At 43.5% G+C, this 23527-nt stretch overlaps 1 protein-coding gene across 1 annotated transcript in view; it reads left to right on the forward strand.

The window, feature by feature from the left end:
• Positions 1–1288: 1288 nt before the first annotated feature.
• The window catches only part of RIN3 (Ras and Rab interactor 3), a 60730-nt gene continuing 38491 nt past the window's right edge, over positions 1289–23527 (forward strand). The window contains exons 1-3 of the mRNA XM_063118485.1: positions 1289–1413; positions 3163–3352; positions 9724–9838. Coding sequence (XP_062974555.1) covers positions 1289–1413; positions 3163–3352; positions 9724–9838 — 430 coding nt within the window. The remainder of the gene's footprint in view (positions 1414–3162; positions 3353–9723; positions 9839–23527) is intronic.

A 23527-nucleotide genomic window follows, 5' to 3' on the forward strand; every position in this document is an offset into this window, starting at 1 on the left:
AAACTATGTGCAGCTTTAGGGAAATTCAGCCCTCAAAGGCCTTGATAAAAAGCCACATTTTAATTTAGTGCCAAAACAAAGGCAATGTCAGCGCCAGTCAGGCCTCCAAGGGGAGGGCATCCCACAACTGGGGTGCCACAACAGAGAAAACCCTCTCCCATCTTTCACCCTAATGTGGGACACAGAGGAGGGCTCCTCCAGTAGACCTCAAATCTCAGGCAGGCATATAGAGGGAGAGGCGATCCCTTAAGTATCGAGGTCCCAAGCCATTCAGGGCTTTAAACGTCATTACCGACAACTTGAATTTTGAGAGGAAGCGTATAGGCAGCCAGTGCTATTATTTTAAGACTGGTGATGTTCCAGTCACTTTTTTCCCCATTCTAAGGCCTTAGCTAGACCTAAGGTTTATCCCGGGATCGTCCTGGGGTCATCCCTGTTCATGTAAAACAGGGATGACCACGGGATAATCCCGGGATAAACCTTAGGTCTAGCGAAGGCCTAAATGGTTGAAATGTCACTTCTCTTAAGCTGTTTCTAGACCTGCCTTTTTTCCTGGGATCGTCCCTATGCATGCAAATGACACACATGGGATCCCGGGAGCAGGCAGGGATGATCCCTCCATTTTCCTGGGATAATCCTCTAGGTGTAGAAAGGGCCTTAGTTACACCTCTAGGTGTAGAAAGGGCCTTACTAAGAGCTTTAAGCTAAAATATGCTGGTGTTTGGGATTTTGGGCCTCATCCTGTTAGGCCCACCCCCTTGGCCTCACATACCACTTGAACACAAACACCCTTGAGAATTTATCTGGAATTGAGTTTGACCCTCATGTTGGAAGTGGGTCAACAACACCCCTACTTTGTAATACTGCAAGGTTTATAGCATTAAAATTTACATCTGGCTTCACTAGAAGGTTGATGCTGTTATGTTTTGTCCTTTTGTCATACGTGCGGTTTTTGCTGTGGAATGGCCCTTTGTAGGTGCGTTCCATGAAAGGCCTCTCAATCAGAGTACTGGACAGAGAACAGCAGGGTCCGGCCCGCAGTCGGCAGTTGCTGGGTGGCAGTGTCTGGGCATACAGCTTGAGGCTCCCAGCCATTCCCTAGGACAGAGCTGAGGGAGTCACACAGCCTGCCCTGCACCCTTTAATCCACCCTGTTGCCTTTAGATATGGTGGAAGGTGCTGTCCTTTAGCCAACACTGAAGTAAGATCCAGCTGCCAATCCAGATGGCTGCTGTATGTGGAATGGAGCAGGGAAGGGGGCATCTTGTCCTGTGCCTCAGGTGGCAAAATGTTTCATGCTGGACCAAAGGACAGGCACTACAAGTCCTTCATCTTCATCTTCTCCTTCCATCCCATCTTGGGAGGGGTGAGAAGCCTGCCTCCAAGGCCCAAGGTTCAGGCCGTGCTGGCTAGGTGAGCGAAGGTGGAAAACTTTATCAATGCCATGGGGTTATTACATGTTATTGAATATAACATGTGATTGACCCCTACAAGTAAGTGCAAATACCTGTATTAGACCCCCAACAACACCTTTAAAAAAAGTCACTTTGGATGGGGAGAATTGCAAGTGGAGATGCAGTTAAAGACAGTGTGTGTGTGTGGGGGGGTATTCCTCCTTTCCCCTGTTCACTATTTCCCTGCGGGAAATTGTTCTGCATGGGGTGAGCAATTGGGAGCAGGGAATTGGCAGATGAGAAAAGATGGAGCCCTCCTTCCCTCCCCATTGCTTTTCAGCACCAAATCCCTGCCCTCCTCCAAAAACAGAGGCAGCAGAGTGCTAATCCCCAGGCTTGCATGTTGCGCTATGCCAGCCTTTTCCCAACCGGATACCCTCCAGATGTTTTCGACTGTGCTGATCAGGGATGATGGGTGTTTCATTCCAAGATACCTAGAGAGCACCATGTTGGGGGAGGCTGTGCTCTGCCATTCCTCTTGCAATAACATTGCAGGGGGAGGTTATACAATGTCACTCTTTGCAAAATGCTCTTCCACCTGCTCCTCGCATCTGTGAACCGATCTAACTTTAGAGAGAAAACAATCTGAGTGTTTTATTTTTAAAGTGTTAATGATCTTCTCGCGGAGCCTCTGCAGGGACTCACTAGTGCATTTGTTTGGCTAAGCTCTTGCCTGCTATAACCTGCCCTCTGCAATGTCTTCCGAAAATACAATTAGACGCCAAAAAAAAAAAGGGGGGGGAGGGGTTTGGAAGATGGCTTTGTTGAAAGCTGGCGTGTGTATCTGTGCGTTTCTGTGCACACACATATGCAAAATAGATGTCAGACGATGAAACTGCAATATCAGAAAATGCTGACCTAACTCACACTAGTGGGGTTGGGAGTGAGGACTTTTTTGCCACTGGGGATGTCAGCAAAATCTGGAATGGAATCAAACAAGTTTGGATTTCTATGAATCTCACCTGCAGATTCCGCCACGGGCCGGCTTTTGGCGAGTCACACAGATTCTGCAGACTTGTAGAGCTTTTTTTTTTTTTTTTTTTTTACTTTCCATAATTTTATGACATTCTAGTCATACAAAAATACATAATTTTTCAAAAAAAAAATATTGGCCAAAATTGCACATTTCCCCCATAGATGAAAGCATGAAAATGCACATTTTGGGGATCTGCACAATTGGGGGAAGGGGGGGATTTGCACATTGTGCACTATGGAATTCACTGCCATAAGGTAAGATGTAGTGCTGGCCACCAATTTGGATGGCTTTAAAAGGGGGATGGATAAATTCCTGGAGGAATCAATGGCTACTAGTCCTGATGGCTGTGTGCTACCTCCAGTATAAGAGGCAATAAGCCTGTATATACAGCAGTTGCTGGGGAACATGGGAGGGAGGGTGCTGTTGCACCCATGTCCTGCTTGTGGGTTCCTGGTCGACAGCAGGTTGGCCCCTGTGCGAACAGAGTGATGGACAGATGGACCCTTGGTCTGATCCAGCAAGGCTCTTCTTATATTCTTATGTTTATATTTGCCTCCTCTGTCCCCAGTGATTCCTCCGTGTAACTAAGGCATGCAAGCTACGTGGATCTGAAATGAATACCAGCCAAATAACTGCATCATGATTGTTTTCTGTGCATTTCATTCTATACTTCTTTGCTCAATACAAGCTGTCACATATCCTTCATACGGGTTTGCTTCTGTGTTTTTGCAGGCCTGGCACAGATAGCGGTGAAGAAGAGGAAGATAAGACCCAGCTGAGCCAGCCGATCGCTCCAAAGAATTGCTTTTTGCCACCCGGCATCAGTGTCCTTGAGAAGCTCATCAAAACTTGCCCGGCTTGGCTTGTGTTGAGCATCACTCAGGAAAAGGCTGCTGAGATACTCTGCAAAGAGCCAGCAGGGGTACGTCACACTTCTCTAGATAATGCTGTTTCCTGCTCTTAGAGAAAGATGATTTGTAGGCCTCATTGTCCATCCGTCCCCCACCCCTCCACCCACAAAGTCTGAGTCTGACACTGAATCAAACATTTCAACTGAGACATATTTGACATATTTTGGGAAGGTTTTTCCTGCCTTCCACTGCTGTCACTTCCTTAGACTTTTAAAGGACAGTTTGTGCGCAGTGAATGAGGATGGGTGAAAGGGAAAATGCACTTTTGATTGATTATCCCTTGATCCCTAAATAATTTTTCTATTGAATCAGAAAGTGACACAGGTACAATATCTCTACAATGCTGGTATAACATCCTGGCAAATCCTAAATCTCTAGATTTAGATGTACTTGGCACAGAAAGCTTTAGGATTGGGACATTAATTAGCAAGCAGTTGATTTAGAAATCTCTTCTCAGTTCTAGCACATGTCTGAAACTGTGTTCTCATTCTGCCTACCCTCCAGTACGAGTAAGACCCACTTCCCTGGGTAATCTTAAAAAGTGAAGGATCCACTCATTGCTGGGACATTTTATTTAATTTATGCCAGAGTGCTAATATTCCATTAGAGGCCTAAGGCCAGCTTTCATGTTCCTTGCTGTGTTTGTTCTACAACATGAGGATAGTGCCATTCCTACAAGACATTAGGAGTTGAGATAGTTAAGAGCTTCTAATGTACTATATTTATTTATTTATATTTATTCATTTATTTATTCATTATACCGCTCAATAGCTGAAGCTCTCTGGGCGGTTCACAAAAATATGACTGTGTCCTAACCTTGTTCTTAACCTACCACCCACATTCTCTGTCAAATTTTGCTTGAGCAACAAGGTCTACCTGTGCTCTGATGTGGTCTTACTCTTGCCTTCTAGTTTGCCCTCTGTTTCTGTGGCCAGGATTGCATTTGCACAGTTAAAGCTAGTGCGCCCACTGCACCCATTCTGACCTGGTCACAGTGACACATGCCTTAGTTACAACCCATTTGGATTACTGTAACACACTCTACATGGAGCTGCCTTTGAAGGGTGTTCAGAAACTTCAGCTGGTTCAAAGAGCTACAGCCAGATTGATAACTGGGGCTGGTTACAGGGAGCATACAACTCCCCTATTACAACAGCTCCACTGGTATCCATTCTGTTTCCGGGCACAATTCAAAGTGCTGGTTATAACCTATAAAGCTCTCTACAGCTTGGGTCCAGGTTATCTGAAAGACCATATTCCCCCTTATGCGCCTGCCCGTACTCTGAGATAAGAACAGAAGAACAGAAGAAGTGCCATGCTGGATCAGACCAAGGGTCCATCTAGTCCAGCACTCTGTTCACATAGTGGCCAACCAGCCATCGGCCAGGGATGATCTTCAGGGGAGGGTCTTCTCTTGGTCCCATCACCATCACAGGCCCACCTGGTGGAAACGCAGGAGAGGGCCTTCTCAGTGGCTGCCCTGGGGCTCTGGAACTCCCTTCTTAGGGAAGCTAGTCTGGCTCCCACCTTGATGAGCTTCCAGAGGTAGGCAAAACCTTTCTTGTTCTGGCTGGCCTTTGGGGAGCAGTCTGGACCTCTGTTTATGTGTTGCTTATAAACTGGATTTTTTTTTTAAAAAAATCGTATTTTAAATGTTTTAAATGTTTCATATTTTTTTAATTTTTCTATATCTCTCTCTGTTTTAACTGTACATGTTTTAATTTGTAAAGCCACCTTGAGTCCCAGTATTGGGGAAAGGGCAGGATATAATAATAGCAATAATAATAATAATAATAATAATAATAATAATAATGTAATAATATATTTTTATTACATTTATATCCCACCTTCTTTCCTCTTGCAATGGTCCACTGTCATGGCCAATTCTTGGAAAGTGCCCTTAGCAACACTGGTATTCAGGGTATTTAATTTATTTGTTAGATTTATATTCCACTTTTCCTCCAAAGATCCCAAGACAGCATACATGATCCACCTTTCCATTTTATCCTCATGACAACCTTGTGAGGTAGGTTAGGCTGAGAGTCAGTGACCGGCTGAAAGTCACCCACTGAGCTTCATGACCAAGTGAGGACTTGAACTTCAGATCTCTCAAGTCCCAGCCCAACACTCTAACCGCTACCCCACACTGGTTCTCTGATCCTGATTGCTCCTGACTTGCTTCAGACTGCTACCTATGGGCCAGCCCTGATCATAGGCTGAAACCCCATTTCTTCAGCACCAGAATCTATATTGCAAAGATGGCCATGCATTCTTTGAAGCGCCATGTCATTAGCGGAAGACTGGAGATTACATTTCCTCGCCATGACAGTGAAAGTGCAGATGCATCCATAGCTGTAAACAATGGGAAGCTATCAAGTTCTGGTTGCAGCAATGAGTGGGATGGAATGGGAGTTATCCTAATGGGAGTTTAGGATTTGCTATCACTAGAATTTTAAGCATGTGTGTGTGTGAAAGCTCCCTTCCTTTCTTCACACAGATCCCTCGCAGTGTTATAACTCTGCTTTGTCACCTGTCAAACAAGTTCCTTTCACCTTCTGTTGCAAAGAAATTAATGCTTTGCTATAGATACACATTGCATCACTATCATTACTAATTTTACACGCTCATACTTTCCCCTCTTTGTTGGTAACAAAACTAAGGCCATGGCTAGACCAGGCCTATATCCTGGGATCGTCCCGGGATCATCCCTGTACATCCAAATGACACACAGGGGATCCCAGGAGCAGGCAGGAACGACCCCTCCATTTGCCTGGGATAATCCTTAGGTCTAGCTATGGCCTAATAGTCTATAATTGGTACATTTATCTAAAAGCACTTTTATACATTTCTTGACATTCTTTTCTTTCATTTTTTTCCCCAAAGCAAAAAAGTCAACTGTAGAACTTCATTTTCTATTTAAGGCACAAGCTGATGCTATTTGTCATACTGAACTCTAATTAGAAGCACACAAAAACACGCTATACTAATTGTCGAGGAAGACATCATCTACTTATCCCATCCTCACCAAAGTATTATTATTATTATTATTATTATTATTATTATTTATTTATTTATTTATATAGCACCATCAATGTACATGGTGCTGTACAGAGTAAAACAGTAAATAGCAAGACCCTGCCGCATAGGCTTACAATCTAATAAAATCATAGTAAAACAATAAGGAGGGGAAGAGAATGCAAACAGGTACAGGGTAGGGTAAGGAGGCACAGGGTAGGGTAAAACTAACAGTAGAAAGTAACAGTAGAAGTCTGCAAAGGGGAATGTGCGGATGAGATGCCAGTGACAGGGAATTATAGTTTAGCGAGAGGAAGGGGAGCTTAACGTCTCATGTGTTGTGTCCAGGGACCCGGGACCCTTGGAAATAGGAATCTGGTTTCACACAAAATGTAAGAGATTAATAGTTTATTTTAGGGTTCCTTCTTTGCATACCGCCACAGGCAGACTACCCCTTGCTTTGCCAGTCTGGTAGAAATCCTGGGGTGGATTATCTGTGTCCAATCCAGGACATTCAGAAATCCTGACCTGGTTCAAGGAATGAGCCTACCATGAACACTACACCCTGTACCTGCCATTTCTCTCTTGTAAACGGTCCCCACCCCCAGGTCTTTTCCCTCACAGCTGGGCTCAGTTCTCATTTTTGGGGAGGCTTCCAGACTAGTGCTACCAATCAGAAGGCATTGTGCAGTATTGTCCACCCCCCTGTCACCCCATTCTGAATGGATTTTCCATGGTAAGAAAAATGATGGAAGAAGCAATGGGAAAACACAGGAGGGATGTAAGTGGAAGGTGATGTTGTCTGAAAACACACACCCCTAAAATTGGGGGGAGGACTGGGGGCATTTGCAGGGAGGAGTCAGTGGATGAGATAAGGATTAAGCATCTACCTCAAACTCACTATTTTCTCTCCATATCCCCTCCCTCAGCTCCCACATTAGGCTCATGAGGGAAACATGGAGTTCCCAGTAAGGTCTAGTTTCTGCTCAGAATGCAACTAATTTGGCCAAAGGGTGTGTCTGGGTTTCAGCCCCAGAATTGTTCAAAAGCATCACAGCCCCACTTCATAGAGCCTGTTACAGAGGTCTAATCTGGGTGTGACCAGGGCCTGAGTGACGATAGCCAGGTCTGAGTGCTCACTTCCTATCAGGTCCACATGTATCATGGATGGGGCAGGGATCCACCAGTCAGGAAGTAGACAAGAACTTTATTGCCTCTCTTCAACAAGAATAGAACAGAAACTCCTGACTCCATCCAACTCTGTCCAGTGCCACCTAGTGACTAAATGATACAATGACACTATCCACCCAAGCTCTGTATTTTGTTACTCATCAGATATTACAAAAATGCCACAAGTCTCCTTGATTCACTCTTCACAAGGAGCTTGACCTCTTCGAAATAGGGGATGGAACCCCTCCCAAAGTAGTAGCTATAAGGGATTCTGGAGCTATAGCTTCTAATAGGAAGCTTATCATGACGGGATATAGTAGTGAAACTCTGGAGATTACTTTATGGGGTGAGGGATATTCAAATATGAACCAGCCAAATATGAAAGTAAAACCCAAGTAGGGGGCATGGAGGCGTTTCATTTCACAGAGATGCCAATATTTCACGGATAATATTAAGGGCAGGACATTCGAATTCTTGTAGCAAGGAGCACTGCATGGACCACCCAGATCCTACTCTGTGCCAAAATCTCTCCTTTGTCTTATGTATGCTGCAACTATTTGCTCCCCAACAGTCAGTCTTATGCTGGTTTTAAAAGCTAGGGTGGGAAGAAGAGTTGCTCTTTTGGGTGAAGACAGAGGAGAAAAGCATAAACGTCCTGCAGAAGGTTATGAATGACTTAGAAAATGCCTCCATAGATGCAGTGTGTGAAATGGCACAGCTGCACTCTACGCAGTGTCTTAACATTTGTGCACATGCATTTAGGAACATGGGAATATATAGAGTCAGAACACTGGTCCATCTAGCTCAGTATTGTCTATACCAGGGATGCAGAACCTATGGTCTGTGGGCCAGATGCAATCTCTGGGGCCTCTCCGACTAGTCCGCAGCCCCTTTCCCTCACCCCCACAGCAGTTAAGTTTGAAAGAAGCCTCCCATTGCATTGAAGATATTTTTCAAACGTAAATGCAACATGAGGTGGTTAATTGGTTGGAAGTCACAGCTAAGGGAGAAAAGACCTAACTCTCCCTCATCATAAGCTTCACACAGAACATAGTTAAATTCTGGAAATCACTACCACAAGATGTGGTGATGGCCACCAATTTGGATGGCTTTAAAAGGGGGTTGGATCAATGGCTACTAGTCCTGATGGCTAGGTGCAATCTACAGAATCAGAGACAGTAAACCTGTGGGCACTAGTTGTTGGGGAACATGGGTGACAGGGTGCTGTTGCACCATGTCCTGGAACAGAATGCTGGACTAGATGGACCCTTGGTCTGATCCTGCATGGCACTTAACGTATTTCTTCGATTCTAAGATTGTAGGACGCACACTAATTTCATTACCACCAACAGAAAAAAAGCTTTGATTCTAAGAAATAATAAACGCACCCGCGATTCTAAGACACACCCCATTTTTAGAGATGTTTATATGGGGGAAAAAGTGCATCTTAGAATTGAAGAAATACGGTATGTTCTTATGCTGGTCAAGAGGGCAGGGCTCCTGCAGCTTTAACTGTTGCGATGAAGAGGGAATTTCACTCAGTGCTGCATGCATGCAAATGACATCTGCTGAAATTCCCTTTTCTATGCAGCTGTGAAAGATACAAGATACAGGAGCCATGGCTTCATTTTCATATGGCCACCTTACTAGAACCTCTATTCTGAGCACATCACTCCATATGGCCAAGGTCAGGGAATGAAGCAGCAAACCCCAGTGCACACAGGGGGTGTTGGGGGCCAGGCTGCCATTGGCACCCACAGCCCATTCCCACTTTGAGCATTCAGATGATTTCAACGAGTCAATAGGGTTACACTTGCCGGCTGTTCTTGACCTTGTCTCACTCATTCTGTTGTGCTGACTCTGGTTAGTAGGGACACTTGTGAGTTTTCCTTATAAGTCAGGGAGACCACTTCAGTTTGCGTTCTTTTATTTTCTAGGACTGGAATGTAAACCAATTCCTAGTGACAGTCCCCTTTTCTTTTCATTTCATTTAATTTCTTTAACCAAAAAACAAACAAATATGTTTCACTAAAAAGCATTTATTAGCCTTCGTAGGGACAAAATGGTCTTGATTAAAAAAAATGTAATTGCATTATGAAATTTTGACCCAGTTTTGATACAGTGATTATTGAACAGGTCAGGCATGACCCTTCTTTGGGTATCATACAATTTCATGTGCCCTCTTCTCTCTGTTTAGATATTCATGATTAGGAAAGATGAGACCCTGAAAAATCTGTTCCTCTCAGTTCATTTTCCAGCCCAGGCGGAAACTCCTGGGGTTCTGGAGTACAAGATTAAAGAAGAAAAAGCATGTAAGTGTATCCCTAATGTTGAAATTTATTCCTAAACCAAACTATTTTCCTAACAACAATAAATCTCTACATAGATCTAGGGATGGATAACTCTGTACGGTTCGATTCCATTCATTTTTCCTACATTGTTTGTTTGTTCCATTTTTCATATTTGTTTGCTAAAAAATATATCTAAAAGATCCACATTAAATTTTTACATGTTTTTGTATATATTTCTCCTAATATACACATTTTTGTACACAGTTTTTCAGATATACACATTTCCCCCAAATAATGTGTTTTGTGTGCTCTTTTCCCTAATATTCACAGTTTTGTGCACACATTTCCTCTGTTGTATGCATTTTTGTGCATAACTTTCAAACTGCATTGCGAAATTCAGAAAAGTGTGAATATCACCGTGTAACATTAACAATCTCAGATATGCAGATGACACCACTTTGATGGCTGAAAGCGAGGAGGAGCTGAGGAGCCTTATGACAAAGGTGAAAGAAGAAAGTGCAAAAGCTGGGTTGCAGTTAAACCTCAAAAAAACCAATATTATGGCAACCAGCTTGATTGATAACTAGCAAATAGAGGGAGAAAATGTGGAGGCAGTGACAGACTTTGTATTTCTGGGCGCAAAGATTACTGCAGACGCTGACTGCAGCCAGGAAATCAGAAGACGTTCACTTCTTGGGAGGAGAGCAATGACAAATCTTGATAAAATAGTTAAGAGCAGAGACACCACACTGACAACAAAGGTCCGCATAGTTAAAGCAATGGTATTCCCCGTAGTAACCTATGGCTGCGAGAGCTGGACCATAAGGAAAGCTGAGCAAAGGAAGATAGATGCTTTTGAACTGTGGTGTTGGAGGAGAATTCTGAGAGTGCCTTGGACTGCAAGAAGATCAAATCAGTCCATACTCCAGGAAATAAAGCCAGACTGCTCACTTGAGGGAATGGAAGGCAAAACTGAAGTACTTTGGCCACATAATGAGAAGACAGGATACCCTGGAGAAGAGGCTGATGCTAGGGAAAGTGGAAGGCAAAAGGAAGAGGGGCTGACCAAGGGCAAGATGGTTGGATGATATTCTGGAGGTGACAGACTTGACCTTGGGGGAGCTAGGGGTGGCAACGGCTGACAGAAAGCTCTGGCGTGGACTGGTCCATGAAGTCACGAAGAGTCGGAAATGACTGAACGAATAAACAACAAATATTTATGTGTATATTTAGGAAGTGCAAATTTGGTAAATTCATGATAACTAATTTCTCACTTATCCCTACTTATCTTTCTCTCTTGGCACAGAGCTGGGTCTTTTTCCCCCTTGGTTTTTGCATCTTTGTTCATTAGGATCTTCAGATCTATTTTGTCAGGACGGAGATTGCTATCTGCCTGGAGTAGGAACTTTTAGCTGTGGCTCTGCTTAGGAATGGACTCCTTGCTGATTTTGATAGTTTTTAGAAAATAACCAAAGGCTTAGATCACCTTTCCTCAATCTAGTGATTCACCTAGATGTGTTGGATTTCATCTCCCACCATCCCAATAGCCATCCTGGCTAGGGTTGATGGGAGTTGTAATCCAACATAATTGGAGGGTGTCAGAATGAGGGAGGTGAGGGCCATAACTAGACGGGACTTTATCCGGGGTGATCCCCAGGATTGTCCCTGTGCATCCACATGACGCACAGGGGAACCCGGGATCAGGGGGGAGGATGATCCCTGCCTTGCCCCTGGATCTTGCCCTCCACTTTGGCCCCGGTTTTTCCGTGGTGCCCATCCTGAACTTTGTTTTATTTTAAAATATATGTTAATTAAAAAAGATTACTGGGAGGCTAACAGCCTCTAGCATCATCTTTATGTCCAAGAATGCCTCTGGGCACCACATCTCTGAGACACAGTGGTGGTGTTCTGTGAAATGACTGTTGGAGCAGAACAAGGTGGGTTCAAAAGACTGGTTTTGTGAGTAGCGTGGGATTGTAAACCAGAGTAAGATATAAGGCAGAAGCACCTTTATGAAGATAAGCATTGCCTGGGCAGATCAGAACGAGCTCTATCCAGTCCCATTTTCTGTTTCCAGTGGGGTGGCCATTTATGTGTTGCCAAAAGGGGGGAAACACCTCACCGAGAGAGAGAGAGAGAGATCAAAAGAGGACACAGATTTGCATAAAATGTGCATATGCTAAGGTACAGTATGTCTATAGATGCACATTTAGAAATATTTAGAAATAATTAGAAATAAAAATACGATATGTCTCACCATAGACTGTGACCTGCTCACATAGACTGTATGCCTGCTCAGCCTGTGGCCCAGGTGCTCAGTGTTGATGGGTGACTTCAAGGTCTCTGCTGGACTCCCTCTTGATGGTTCTTCATCTATAAACTGAGTTTGGACCCTTTAAATAGAGAGTGCCTAGTTTCCAGCAGAGGACAGCACTCTGATAGCCTTTGAAATAGAGGATTACCTTCAAATAGAGGAGGCCCGGACCTTTTAAATAGGTAATGGTTGAACATGTGGCCACCCTAGTTTTCAGCAGCTGCTAGGCTAGGAGCTCCTTGTCATTCATGAAGCAACCCATGAACATGATGGCCTTCCTGTGTTGTCTGTCCTCAGCACCTAATGCCCTCCCTCTTTCAGTGTGAGGGCCAAGTTCCATTTCAGAGACACTCTCAAGGACTGCAGTCTGATGGCAAAACACCAGAACTACCAGCATAGTTTAGCTTAAGATAACTTAAACATAGCATATACACTATGATGGGACAAGGGAGAGGGCTTTCTCTGCTGTGGCGCCCTGACTGTGGAATGCCCTCCCCTTGGACGCCCGATTGGCACCAACACTGATTTCGTTTCGACTCCAAGTAAAACATTGGCTTTTTAACAATGGTTAAACTCACTGGCACATTGTTTTAACTGTTTTAATTGCTTTTACTGCTTTTAAATTATATATTGTTTTAACTTGGTTCATGGTTTAATTTGTTTTTAACTGTGCATATTTATTGTTTTATACTGTATGCTTTTATCTGTACGCCGCTCTGAGATCTTAATGATATAGGGCGGGATATAAATGTTTTAAATAAATAAATAAATAAATGATAGCATCTGCAATTTGCACAAAATTCAGCCTATGATGGTTGAAATTTGCACAACTTAAGCGAATTACAGCTGGAATTTCCACAAATTAAGCCAATTACAGCCAAAATTTGCACAAATTTAGCAATTTGCTTAAATGGCAATTGAAAACAAAATAAGGAAGTTCCAGGGTTTGGGAATAAAGGCCACAGCTCAGCTGGCAAATGCAAGCCTAGCCAGGGACTCCAGGGAAATCCCAGCAAGCCCCCAAAGGGCCAGATTTCTCTGCAACAACCATACCTGTGTGGTAGTGACTTCAGAACATAAGAATTACCTTGTTGCTGGGTCAGACATAAGGACATAAAAAGAGCCCTGCTGGATCAGACCAAAGGTCTATCTAGTCCATCACTCCATTCAAACAGTAGCCAACCAGCTGTTGACCAGGAACCCACAAGCAGGACGTGGGTGCAACAGCACCCTCCCACTCATGTTCCCCAGCAACTGGTGTACATAGGCACACCAGTTGCTGGCACGCCTCTGATACTGGATTTATATAGGCTTACTGACTCTGAAACTGACTGATGCACAAAATAAAACAGAGAGAACGAAAGAGGGAAAGTTTGAGGAAGGAACTTTGCTCAGCTCACCCCGCTACATCAGCTTGGCCCACTTGCTTATATGGCAAGCAACGGCATTTTCCTCCGTTGTTATTTGATGTGGGACCTGTGCCCCCCCCCTTAATCACTCTCTCACACACACACTCCTGGCAATTTTCTGTGCAGGCTTTCATTATATAAGCCATTGCTGCACGTCAGTGCTCACAGTTCCTGCTGATAAGGTTATTAAGTGAATTCAAATGCTAATGGATACCCAGAGTGCCACAAGCATACCGAATGCAATACCCTGTGCTCTGTGCAGCCTGACACACAATAGACCTCTTGCAGATGCAATTTCTCCCATAGAATATTCTCAGAATCTGCATCCGCAAGGGTAATGAATTGCGCCAAAGAGAGGTCAAACGTTTTAAACGCGTGCGGATATATATATAATTTTCGCAGCATTTAATGATCTGAACTTCACAGCCTCCCTCTCCCCTCCCTGTAGAAAATAAAATAAAATGAGGGTTCCATTTTACTCTTGACGCACTCTGGAGTAATTGATCTCATTTTCTAATAAGCCATCATTCCAAGCCATCATATTTGCCTCACTGATAACTTCTGGAAAGGTTAAAAAACACCCACACCCACCCCTTTGAAAATCTGGAATTGCAAACAGTTCATGCCTAGAACTGTGTAAGTGCTTGGGGAATATTCATGGGCTTTACGGCATATCATGATTCAGAGAGTGTTAAATTAGCTTGAACAATTGAGGAGTTATGACACTATCAGTAGTAGCATCTATGCATTATTCATACGAAAGCTAATGAGGGAATTGGAGGGGATAACTAGGCAGCAGTTGACAAAAGGCAGCTTTATTCTTCGACTGAACAGACAATTTCGCTTCCGCTTAATTCCGGATTGGTTTGGAAACTCCTAGTAATTTGGTGTTATTCACAACTGCATCGTTAAGCCTATAGATACCACACGCTTTAAATTATTTTGTTCCACGACTAAAGGTTTAATGAAATGTCTCCTAAAGTAATTGCAACGTTGTGCCGGTAATAGAATTGCCCCTTGGGGCAATTTGTTACATTTGTATCCCATTCTCCCTCTGCGGAGCGCAGGGCTGCATTTATTTATTTGCGCCATTTAGTATCATCTTCCTGCCAGGGTAGGGTGACCACATGAAAAAGAGAACAGGGCTCCTGTATCTTTAACAGTTGTATTGAAAAGGAAATTTCAGCATGTGTCATTTGTATATATGGGGAACCTGGTGAAATTCCCTCTTTATCACCACAGTTAAAGCTGCAAGTGCCATGCCCTCTTTTAAATCTGGTCACAGTATAGCTGCAGTATAGCTCCTGAAGTTTTAACTGTTGCGATGAAGAAGAAATTTCACCAGGTGAGACATGCATACAAATGACACCTGCTGAAATTCCCTTTTCTGTGCAACTGTTAAAGATACAGGAGCCCTGTTCTCCTTTTCATATGGTCACCCTATGCCAGGAGCCAGCCCTGATGTGGGTACCCTGGCCAGAGCCGAGACCATTCTGGGAGGACAGGAGCGAGAGGGAAGCCAGGTTGATAGGAGGGCTCTCACCATCTAACCTCTTCCCTCTGCTGCAGCTGGCTGGAATGGGTGCAGGTGGAGACAGCCGTGGGAGCAGAGGAGCCAAGAGACAGTTGGTCCCAGCTGGGCCTATGGAAGGGGCTTCGCTGGCTCACCTCTTCTTCTGATGCAGATTCCCCACTGCTTCTTCCTTTTTCCTCTTACTGCTGGAAAACCATTAAAGTGGCAAAGAGCAAAATAGCAGTGCAGTCTCTTTTAGCAGGTGTGGACAGGAAAATGTGCAGTTGAGGCACCATGGGAAGAGTTGTGCCCAGGAAAGGTGGCTGCCATGTTGGGGATGTCCTTCCTTGCTCTATTCCTGGCGGTGCATTTCTGGTTTCAGAACCGTTTTGTGTCTTGCATTGCACATCCTTTCCCCTGATCTACCACCTTTCAACCATAAACAATAGCTCCCTGGAATGAGGTTTCTTCAGCCCACACACTTTAATTCCCTATTTAATTCATGGATCGCACTGAAAACAGCAGTGCACCCGCTTCAAAATGTCAGGGGAAGGGTGTGTGTGGTGGCCAATGAGGAGTGGAGAAAGAGAAGGGGACAACTCTGGCCTCATCTACACCAAGCAGGATATTGCACTATGATAGTGGTATGAAAGCATTATATAAAAGGCAGGAGCCACACTACTGTTTTATAGCATTATTGAAGTGCACTGACAACTGTTGGGGCCCATTGACTCATACCATATGCCATTTTCATAATTTCATACAGCCTTTTATATGCTGTTTTCATATTATTTATTTATTTATTTATTTATTTATTTATTTATTTAGCACCATCAGTGTACATGGTGCTGTACAGAGTAAAACAATAAAATAGCAAAACCCTGCCGCATAGGCTTACATTCTAATAAAATCATAATAAAACAATAAGAAGGGGAAGAGAATGCACCAAACAGGCACAGGGTAGAGTAAAACTAACAGTAAAAAAGTCAGATCAAAATCAAGTTTTAAAAGCTTTAGAAAAAAGAAAAGTTTTTAGCTGAACTTTAAAAGCTGCGATTGAACTTGTAGTACAATCATACAATCATACCACTTTCATAGTGCAATATCCTGCTTGGTGTCTATTAGGGCACTGTCTACATAAGGCCTGTTCATAGAATCATAGAATAGTAGAGTTGGAAGGGGCCTATAAGGTCATCGAGTCCAACTCCCTGCTCAGTGCAGGAATCCACTCTAAAGCATCCCTGACAGATGGTTGTCCAGCTGCCTTTTGAATGCCTCTAGTGTGGGAGAGCCCACAACCTCCCTAAGTAACTGATTCCATTGTCGTACTGCTCTAACAGTCAGGACGTTTTTCCTGATGTCCACCTGGAATCTGGCTTCCTGTAACTTGAGCCTATTATTCCATGTCCTGCACTCTGGGATGATCAAGAAGAGATCCTGGCCCTGGTTAGACCGCTAACCCTTTTGCAGCAAACGGTTAGCAGGTATGTTTATACTGTGATTATGTAGCCACCCATGGTTAGGAATGGTTGACATGACACACTAAGTCATGGTCCTCATGATACGCTAAGCCATAATATGGCAGCAAGTTCCATAAATTAATTACGTAGTATGCAAAGGAGATAGGAGCAGCCCCAGGACAAGAACAGGATATGGATCATGGCTGGGATACATAAGGGTACCCAAATCAGGGAAGCACTGTGAACTAACCATTCAGTTAGAGTTTTATGCTTACAAATGTGGACAAAGAAAAGCATGGCAATACTATTGTATAACTTCCTGTCAGTGACGCTAAGGAGTTAAGTGCAGTATAGAGTAGCATGGGTGGTGGTGGTAATAGTACATTTCCAAAGCTGATTCGATTTGATGCATAGAAGATACCAATACAGACATGCAAAATGATCTCTGGAGCCTTGGAAATGTTGCATTCCAATCATGGTGACTCACTGTATTTTTAGCTCAAGTGATGTGCCAGAGATAGCTTTGCCTGGTCTCCATATTTAGCAACTTTGACCACAGCACACAGGAGCAAACTAAGGGTCGTGCCTCTGCTTCCCTTCCTCATTTAGGGTAAGTTGCCCATCTTGCTGTATCTGCTAGTGAGTTATCTGCATAACTAAAACAAGAAATTATTCCTAAAATATTTAAGTTGATGAAACAATAAAACTGAACTGCTCATGCCTGTGTGCCAGAGCAACCCAATAGATTTCCTGCAGTTTAAGTCAATTTTTTTTAAAGGGTCGCTTTGCTTTAGCAAAGATAATTGGCTTCAGAATACTCTGTATGTGGATTAGACATGAAAGGCAAAGGATTTAGTTGAGCTAAACTCTGATTCTTTCAACTGACCTTGATGTTCGCTAACAAATGTCAATTTTAAGGTTAGCACTATTAACTCATGTAAACACGGAGAGGACGTTCAAATGATGTAACCAGGAATATGCCTTTAGTATTGAATTATATTCCAAGAGAAACATTCCTGATCGTTCTTTGTAGCTGCATGGCCTCAAACCCTGTTGTTGGGGCCAAAAGCATGTGCCATGGAATGTATATGTTTGACATTGACTGGGCCTACCTGGATTGAAATCCCTTCTCCACCACGTGATTTTCTATTTCTTGGTCTAATCTACTTTACAGGGTTGTTGTGAGCAAGCCAGCCCTGGTATGCAGTACTGTGAAGGGACCTGCCTCAGGTGGCACCCTGAGGAGGAGGGTGGGAATAGACCAAGGCAGGAATTGGTGTCTGAATGGTGCAGCAAGACTTTTAAAAGGGTTAGTTTAAAAGCTGGGAGATGGATGCTATTTGGGCTCTGCTTCAGAGAGCAAAATGTCTTCGGCCACCACTGCTTTTGGCTGTCTCTATGCGGGGCATTTATCGTGCGCTCCTGATTGTTCACTCACGAATGTTCGCGGGTCCTTTTCATGGCATCGTCAACCACAGACGCCTCTCCCATCGTTTTCAAGCTGGAAAACGTTTTATAAGTCATTGAAAATGCAGTAATAAATCTAAATCGTGCAGTATTTTAACATTTTTTTATTATTATGAATATTAACAAAATAGAGCAGTGCCTTCTGACAATAGTATAAATGAAATATATGGGAAAGAACCAGCAAAAACAGTTGTGGGGGTGGGTGGGCGTCTGTATTGTCCCGATTATAACCCACAGAGTCTCTGAAGACAACACCCTGATAAGGCTGCAGGCAGGGTTTTGCTTAATGTAGAGAAGCCGTTTGAGGATCTAACTGGATGACACCACTGTGAACTCTTTTGAGCTGAAGGTTGGCATACAAATAGACAACTGTAGCTCTGTGAAAAATATTTGCATGGGGAAGAAAAAAGAAAGGCAAGGAGAGATGGGGAGATCTTCCCCCTTTACCCTCTGACTTCATCCCCCCCTCCCCTCATTCTCTCTGTGGATCTGGCCCTGGGTTCAGTCCCAACAGCCCCATCACATGAGCCGGGAAGTTCTAGGCTCGCCAAGAGGAGCTGAAGCAGGTGAGCTGAACCAGGTGGCAGGCTTGCCGAGGGAGCCTCGTGTACAGCTGCTCTGTGGAGCCAGGGTGGAAACGGACCCAGGCGGTAGCCACGGCATGGGAGTTCCAGGATAACTAATACAGACCTGGCATGTTAGATTGGCCTTCCCCAACCTGGCGCCCTCCAGGTGTGCAGGACTACAACTCCCACCATCCCACAGCTGACATGGGAATTGTAGTGCAACACCTATGGAGGGTGTCAGGTTGGGGAAGGATGTATTAGAGAATGAATTTGCATGAATGTGGGTGGGTGTGGAATTAGAATCATAGAATCATAGAATAGAAGAGTTGGAAGGGGCCTATAAGGCCATCGAGTTGAACCCCCTGCTCAATGCAGGAATCCATCTTAAGGCATCCCTGACAGAGGTTGTCCAGCTGCCTCTTGAATGCCTCTAGTGTGGGAGAGACCATGACCTCCCTAGGTAACTGTTTCCATTGTTGTACTGCTCTAACAGTCAGGAAGTTTTTCCTGATGTCCAGCTGGAATCTGGCTTCCTGTAACTTGAGCCCATTATTCCATATCCTGCACTCTGGGATGATCAAGAAGAGATCCTGGCCCTCCTCTGTGTGACAACCTTTCAAGTACTTGAAGAGTGCTATCAAGTCTCCCCTCGGTCTTCTCTTCTCCAGGCTAAACATGCCCAGTTCTTTCAGTCTCTCTTCAGAGGGCTTTGTTTCCAAACCCCTGATCGTCGTTGCCCTCTTCTGAACACGCTCCAGCTTGTCTGCATCTTGGGGTCAGAGGGTGGCATGTGATGGTCTGTCTCCAACTAGATCTATACCTTGTGTCAAATCATTACGAATGTGGAATAAAAAGCATGATATGACACTATGAAAGTGGTATATGGAATGTGTATTGTGCCCCAACCATTCTCAATGCACTTGAATACCACTATAAAGCAGTAGTGTAGATCTATCCTAGAATACAGGGTTTGCTGTTGGGAGGGGTGGGGGCCATTTTGTATCCTGGGCCAGGGTATTTCCATGTTCTCAGAGGAGAGATTGTTTCTGATTCACAGGATAGCAGTAAGGATTTTTCCATACTGCCCTGCAAACATGATGGTAACTCTGCCTTGGCAATTTCAAGCACAACTTGCAGCAGTTATTGAAAGAGCCAGCAAGCATGAAGAGTTTCCATCTGAACATTTCATCCCTTCCCTCTAAGTTCCTGAAAAAACCCTGCCTCTTCCAAGTAGACACAGTTTCCTCCTTTCTGTTCTGTTTTCTTTGGAACTGCTTTCTTTGCCTCACAGGTGTGGCTGTTCTGTAGAATTCACATAATATTGCTAGGAAAAGATGCACAAGTAAATATCACAAAATAGTGAGCAAGCTTGAGAGTTCACTAGAGTTCTCCTTCAGGTAGGAAATTAAATAGAAAGAAAGAAAGAAAGAAAGAAAGAAAGAAAGAAAGAAAGAAAGAAAGAAAGAAAGAAAGAAAGAAAGATCATTTAGAGTTCTTTCCCTCTGACCCTTGGTTTTATTTATTTAGTGCAGAGGGGAAGGGGGTTGGAATATATTCTTAAACCTGATGGGAGAACCCCATTCCGCAGTCTGTAATCATTTTAAGATGGGAGGGTGCGGGCAGAGAACAAAGACGGACTGGAGAAGATGGTAATGCAGATTTCAAGTGCAATGCTATGGATGCTTAGACAGAAAAGAGGCCCATAACTCATAGCATTCCCCAGTCAGCATGCTGGGAGTGTAGCCCATTTTCCTGGCAAAACATCCCCATAGGATAGCATCCTTAATTAGGTTAGGCTGTATGACCTGTAAAACACATTTTAAAATGCACCCTGCCCAGCGCTACTCTTTGTTCCATGGGGCAAAATATTTAAGTACCATACTGGGTAAATACTCTGGAGGTTGGGAGGAAAAGCTGCCCTGGTCTCATGGCTCTACCCTGAATCAGGGATCCTATGGTTGCCTGTGCAACCAATAGAATGCTGCCACATAATATCACAATGCAGGGCCTTTTCAATGGTGGCACCCACCCTCTGGAACAACCTTCCCCATGCGGTTCGGGAGACAGAATATGCAGCACGATCTAAACGTCTCCTGAAAGCGCACTTGTTCACCCAGGCTTCTTCTGGTTTGTCATTCATTGCACTTAATTATATCGCTGCTCCATCTTACAGTTCTTTGTATTGTTTTTTTTGTTCCGGAAACAATGGTGTAATTTAAATCATGGTTTTTTAATAGTTAAATCTAAATGCCTTAGAGATTTTATTATAGTAAGTACTTAATAAGTACTCAAATACATTTATTTATTTATTTATTTATTTGTTGCATTTTTATATCGCCCAATAGCCGAAGCTCTCTGGGCAGTTCACAAAAATCAAAACCATAAAGTGCAATTTAAAGTATAAAACTTAAACCACAATGCAAAAACACAATATAAAAAGTGCAGTATAAAAGTACACCCAGAATAAAACCGAGCCGAGCAGCAATACAGAGATTTATAATACAGATTTAAAACAGGAAAGTTAAAAGACTAAGATGGTAAAATGTTAAAATACTGTGAAAAGAAAAAGGTCGAAAAGAGTATAACGTAGGCACCAGGTGAACCTCTCTAGGGAACTCATTCCACAGCTGGGGTGCCACAGCAGAGAAGGCTCTCCTCCTGGTCGCCACCTGCCTCACTTCATGAGGCAGGAGCTCATGGAGAAGGAGCCCTGAAGATGATCTTAGGGTCCTGGCAGGTACATATGAGAAGTGGCGTTCCTTTAGATAACCTGGTCCCAAGCCATACATACATATATAGACACATATTAAAGAATGTGGAAGATACAACAGGTTTCAGGGGGTCCTGGGAAGGTGTCCTCCTGGGATGGGGGGTCTGCTCCTACATTGCTGGGCATTCTCTGGTGGTGGCTGGGTGTGGAGGAGCCAATATCTTAATTCATAACCTGACATCCCATTGCTCAGGGGCACTGTGGACATTAAAATGGAGATACATTCTGGGTGATATACCAGTGAAAGAGTCAATAGAAGCCAAACAGGGTAGTGTTACCTTGTGGTTGGAGGGCATGTTCTCTCCCCTCACGCACAGACACCAAACCCAAATCCCTTCATTGGGTTGTAGAAAGCCATCTTGGTTCCTCTCCTGAATAGCCAAAATATGTGGCATTTCCTCTGGGGATCTTTATGGTGTGATGGGGTCTTCAAGGTGTGAAAGACATAATTCCTCTGTTCAAAGACCTGTTATGGTGCAGTCCCCGTGGGCCTACACGAAATGGAAAGCATTCAGTTTTGATCACCAAAATTGTATGGGGATCAGAGAGGTGAGCATGAAACAGAAACAGAAGTGCACATGCTAATCATTTCCCTCTAATAATTGAGTTGATATTTGAGCGGGAAAGGTTTAAACACACATGCACACGCAGCCCTTCCTGTAATTAATCAGTAAGGAACTTCGAGCGATAATCACTTTGCTGCTCCTGTTGTGTGCATTCAGTACCTGGGGGTGTTTCCAGAATAGGCCTTTATCGTGCCATCATCACCCTGAACCATTCACACCATTTTACGGGGTTCAGAATAGATGCCCACGAAGTTCATCAGACAAACATTTTATCGCACACTCGCTACTGCCACTTACGGATGTTTGTGCGTCCTTTAGACTATCATGTCTGCCTCCCTCGAACCTCCTGCTCCTTCCACTCGTTTTTCACTTGCAAAATAGACCCCTTTTAATGTGACTTTAAAAAAAAGGAATGTGCCGCCATCTCCTGCTCTGTGCAAGAAAAGCTGTGAGATGAAAACGGCCCCTGAATGGGCCATGTGGTCTTTGCTTACTTCCTCTTTCCCCTTCAGGCACAAAAATGGGGGCAGAGAAGCAATGGTAAGGAAATGCGATTCCCCCCCACCCCGTGTGAGGACGCTCAACATCACTTTCCACCCATAATCCTCCTGTGTTTTCCCACTGCTTCTTCCATCTCTTTGCTTAACACAGAAAATCTTTTAAGAAAGAAAAGACCGAATACCTGCACCGTGCATTCGGATGGTTAATGCTAGGAACCATAATGCCATTCTGATGGTTAATGTTAGTCTGGAAGCAGCTGTTCTCCACAAAATGTCAATTGGATTAATATTTATCCAGCTCATAATCAGTTATGACGGACATTTTTTTTCACCTGTGAAATTAAAACCACTTTTGCACTGCTTGTGCCCATCTGTGAATGTTGTTTAAGTCAATTAGAAAATGAAAGGCAATTATTTTTAAATCGATGGTTCATTCAAGCCAGTGTAGATTTTACATTTGCATTACAGGCCTAGGAAATGCAAAAACCACTTTTGGCTTCTTGTGTGAAACACCTTTTTAGGGCTTCCATGTAGTGTTTTTAAGTCAGTCTGAACTCTTCTTGTTTTGGAGGTGAGACTGTGTTGATAAAAAAGGTTTTCTCTCAGCAAATTAACATAAGCAATTGAGTTGGTGGGTGTACAGGTTTTTTGTATGTGTGTTCTAACTGTGGGCGAAAGGAGCAAAACGATTTTTTAATTAAAGGCTTATTTTATAAATACATGCTAGTAGAGATATTAGTTGATTTACACTTTGCATTTTAGACTTGGGCACAAGCACCGTTGTGAATATGGCAGCATGCTTAAAAAGCTGTGTTTCCTTTTATTATTATTATTATTATTATTATTATTATTATTATTTATATAGCACCATCAGTGTACATGGTGCTGTACAGAGTAAAATAATAAAATAGCAAAACCCTGCCACATAGGCTTACATTCGAAAGAAAAAACAAAGATTATGTAGAGTTCTTTCTGTAAACAGTTGGTTTGATGGGGCTTTTAAATTTCTCTTCATCCAGTGATCTCCCTGTTCCCAATTGCCACTAACAATTGCCCATAATCATGCTTTCTTCTCACTTGAGGAACTTCTTCAGATGAGCATTTTATCGCATGCTCGAGACTTGTCCACTCACGGATCTTAGTGG

This window comes from Elgaria multicarinata, chromosome 2 (genome assembly GCF_023053635.1).
Source record: "Elgaria multicarinata webbii isolate HBS135686 ecotype San Diego chromosome 2, rElgMul1.1.pri, whole genome shotgun sequence".
NCBI classification, from domain to species: Eukaryota; Metazoa; Chordata; class Lepidosauria; order Squamata; family Anguidae; genus Elgaria; species Elgaria multicarinata.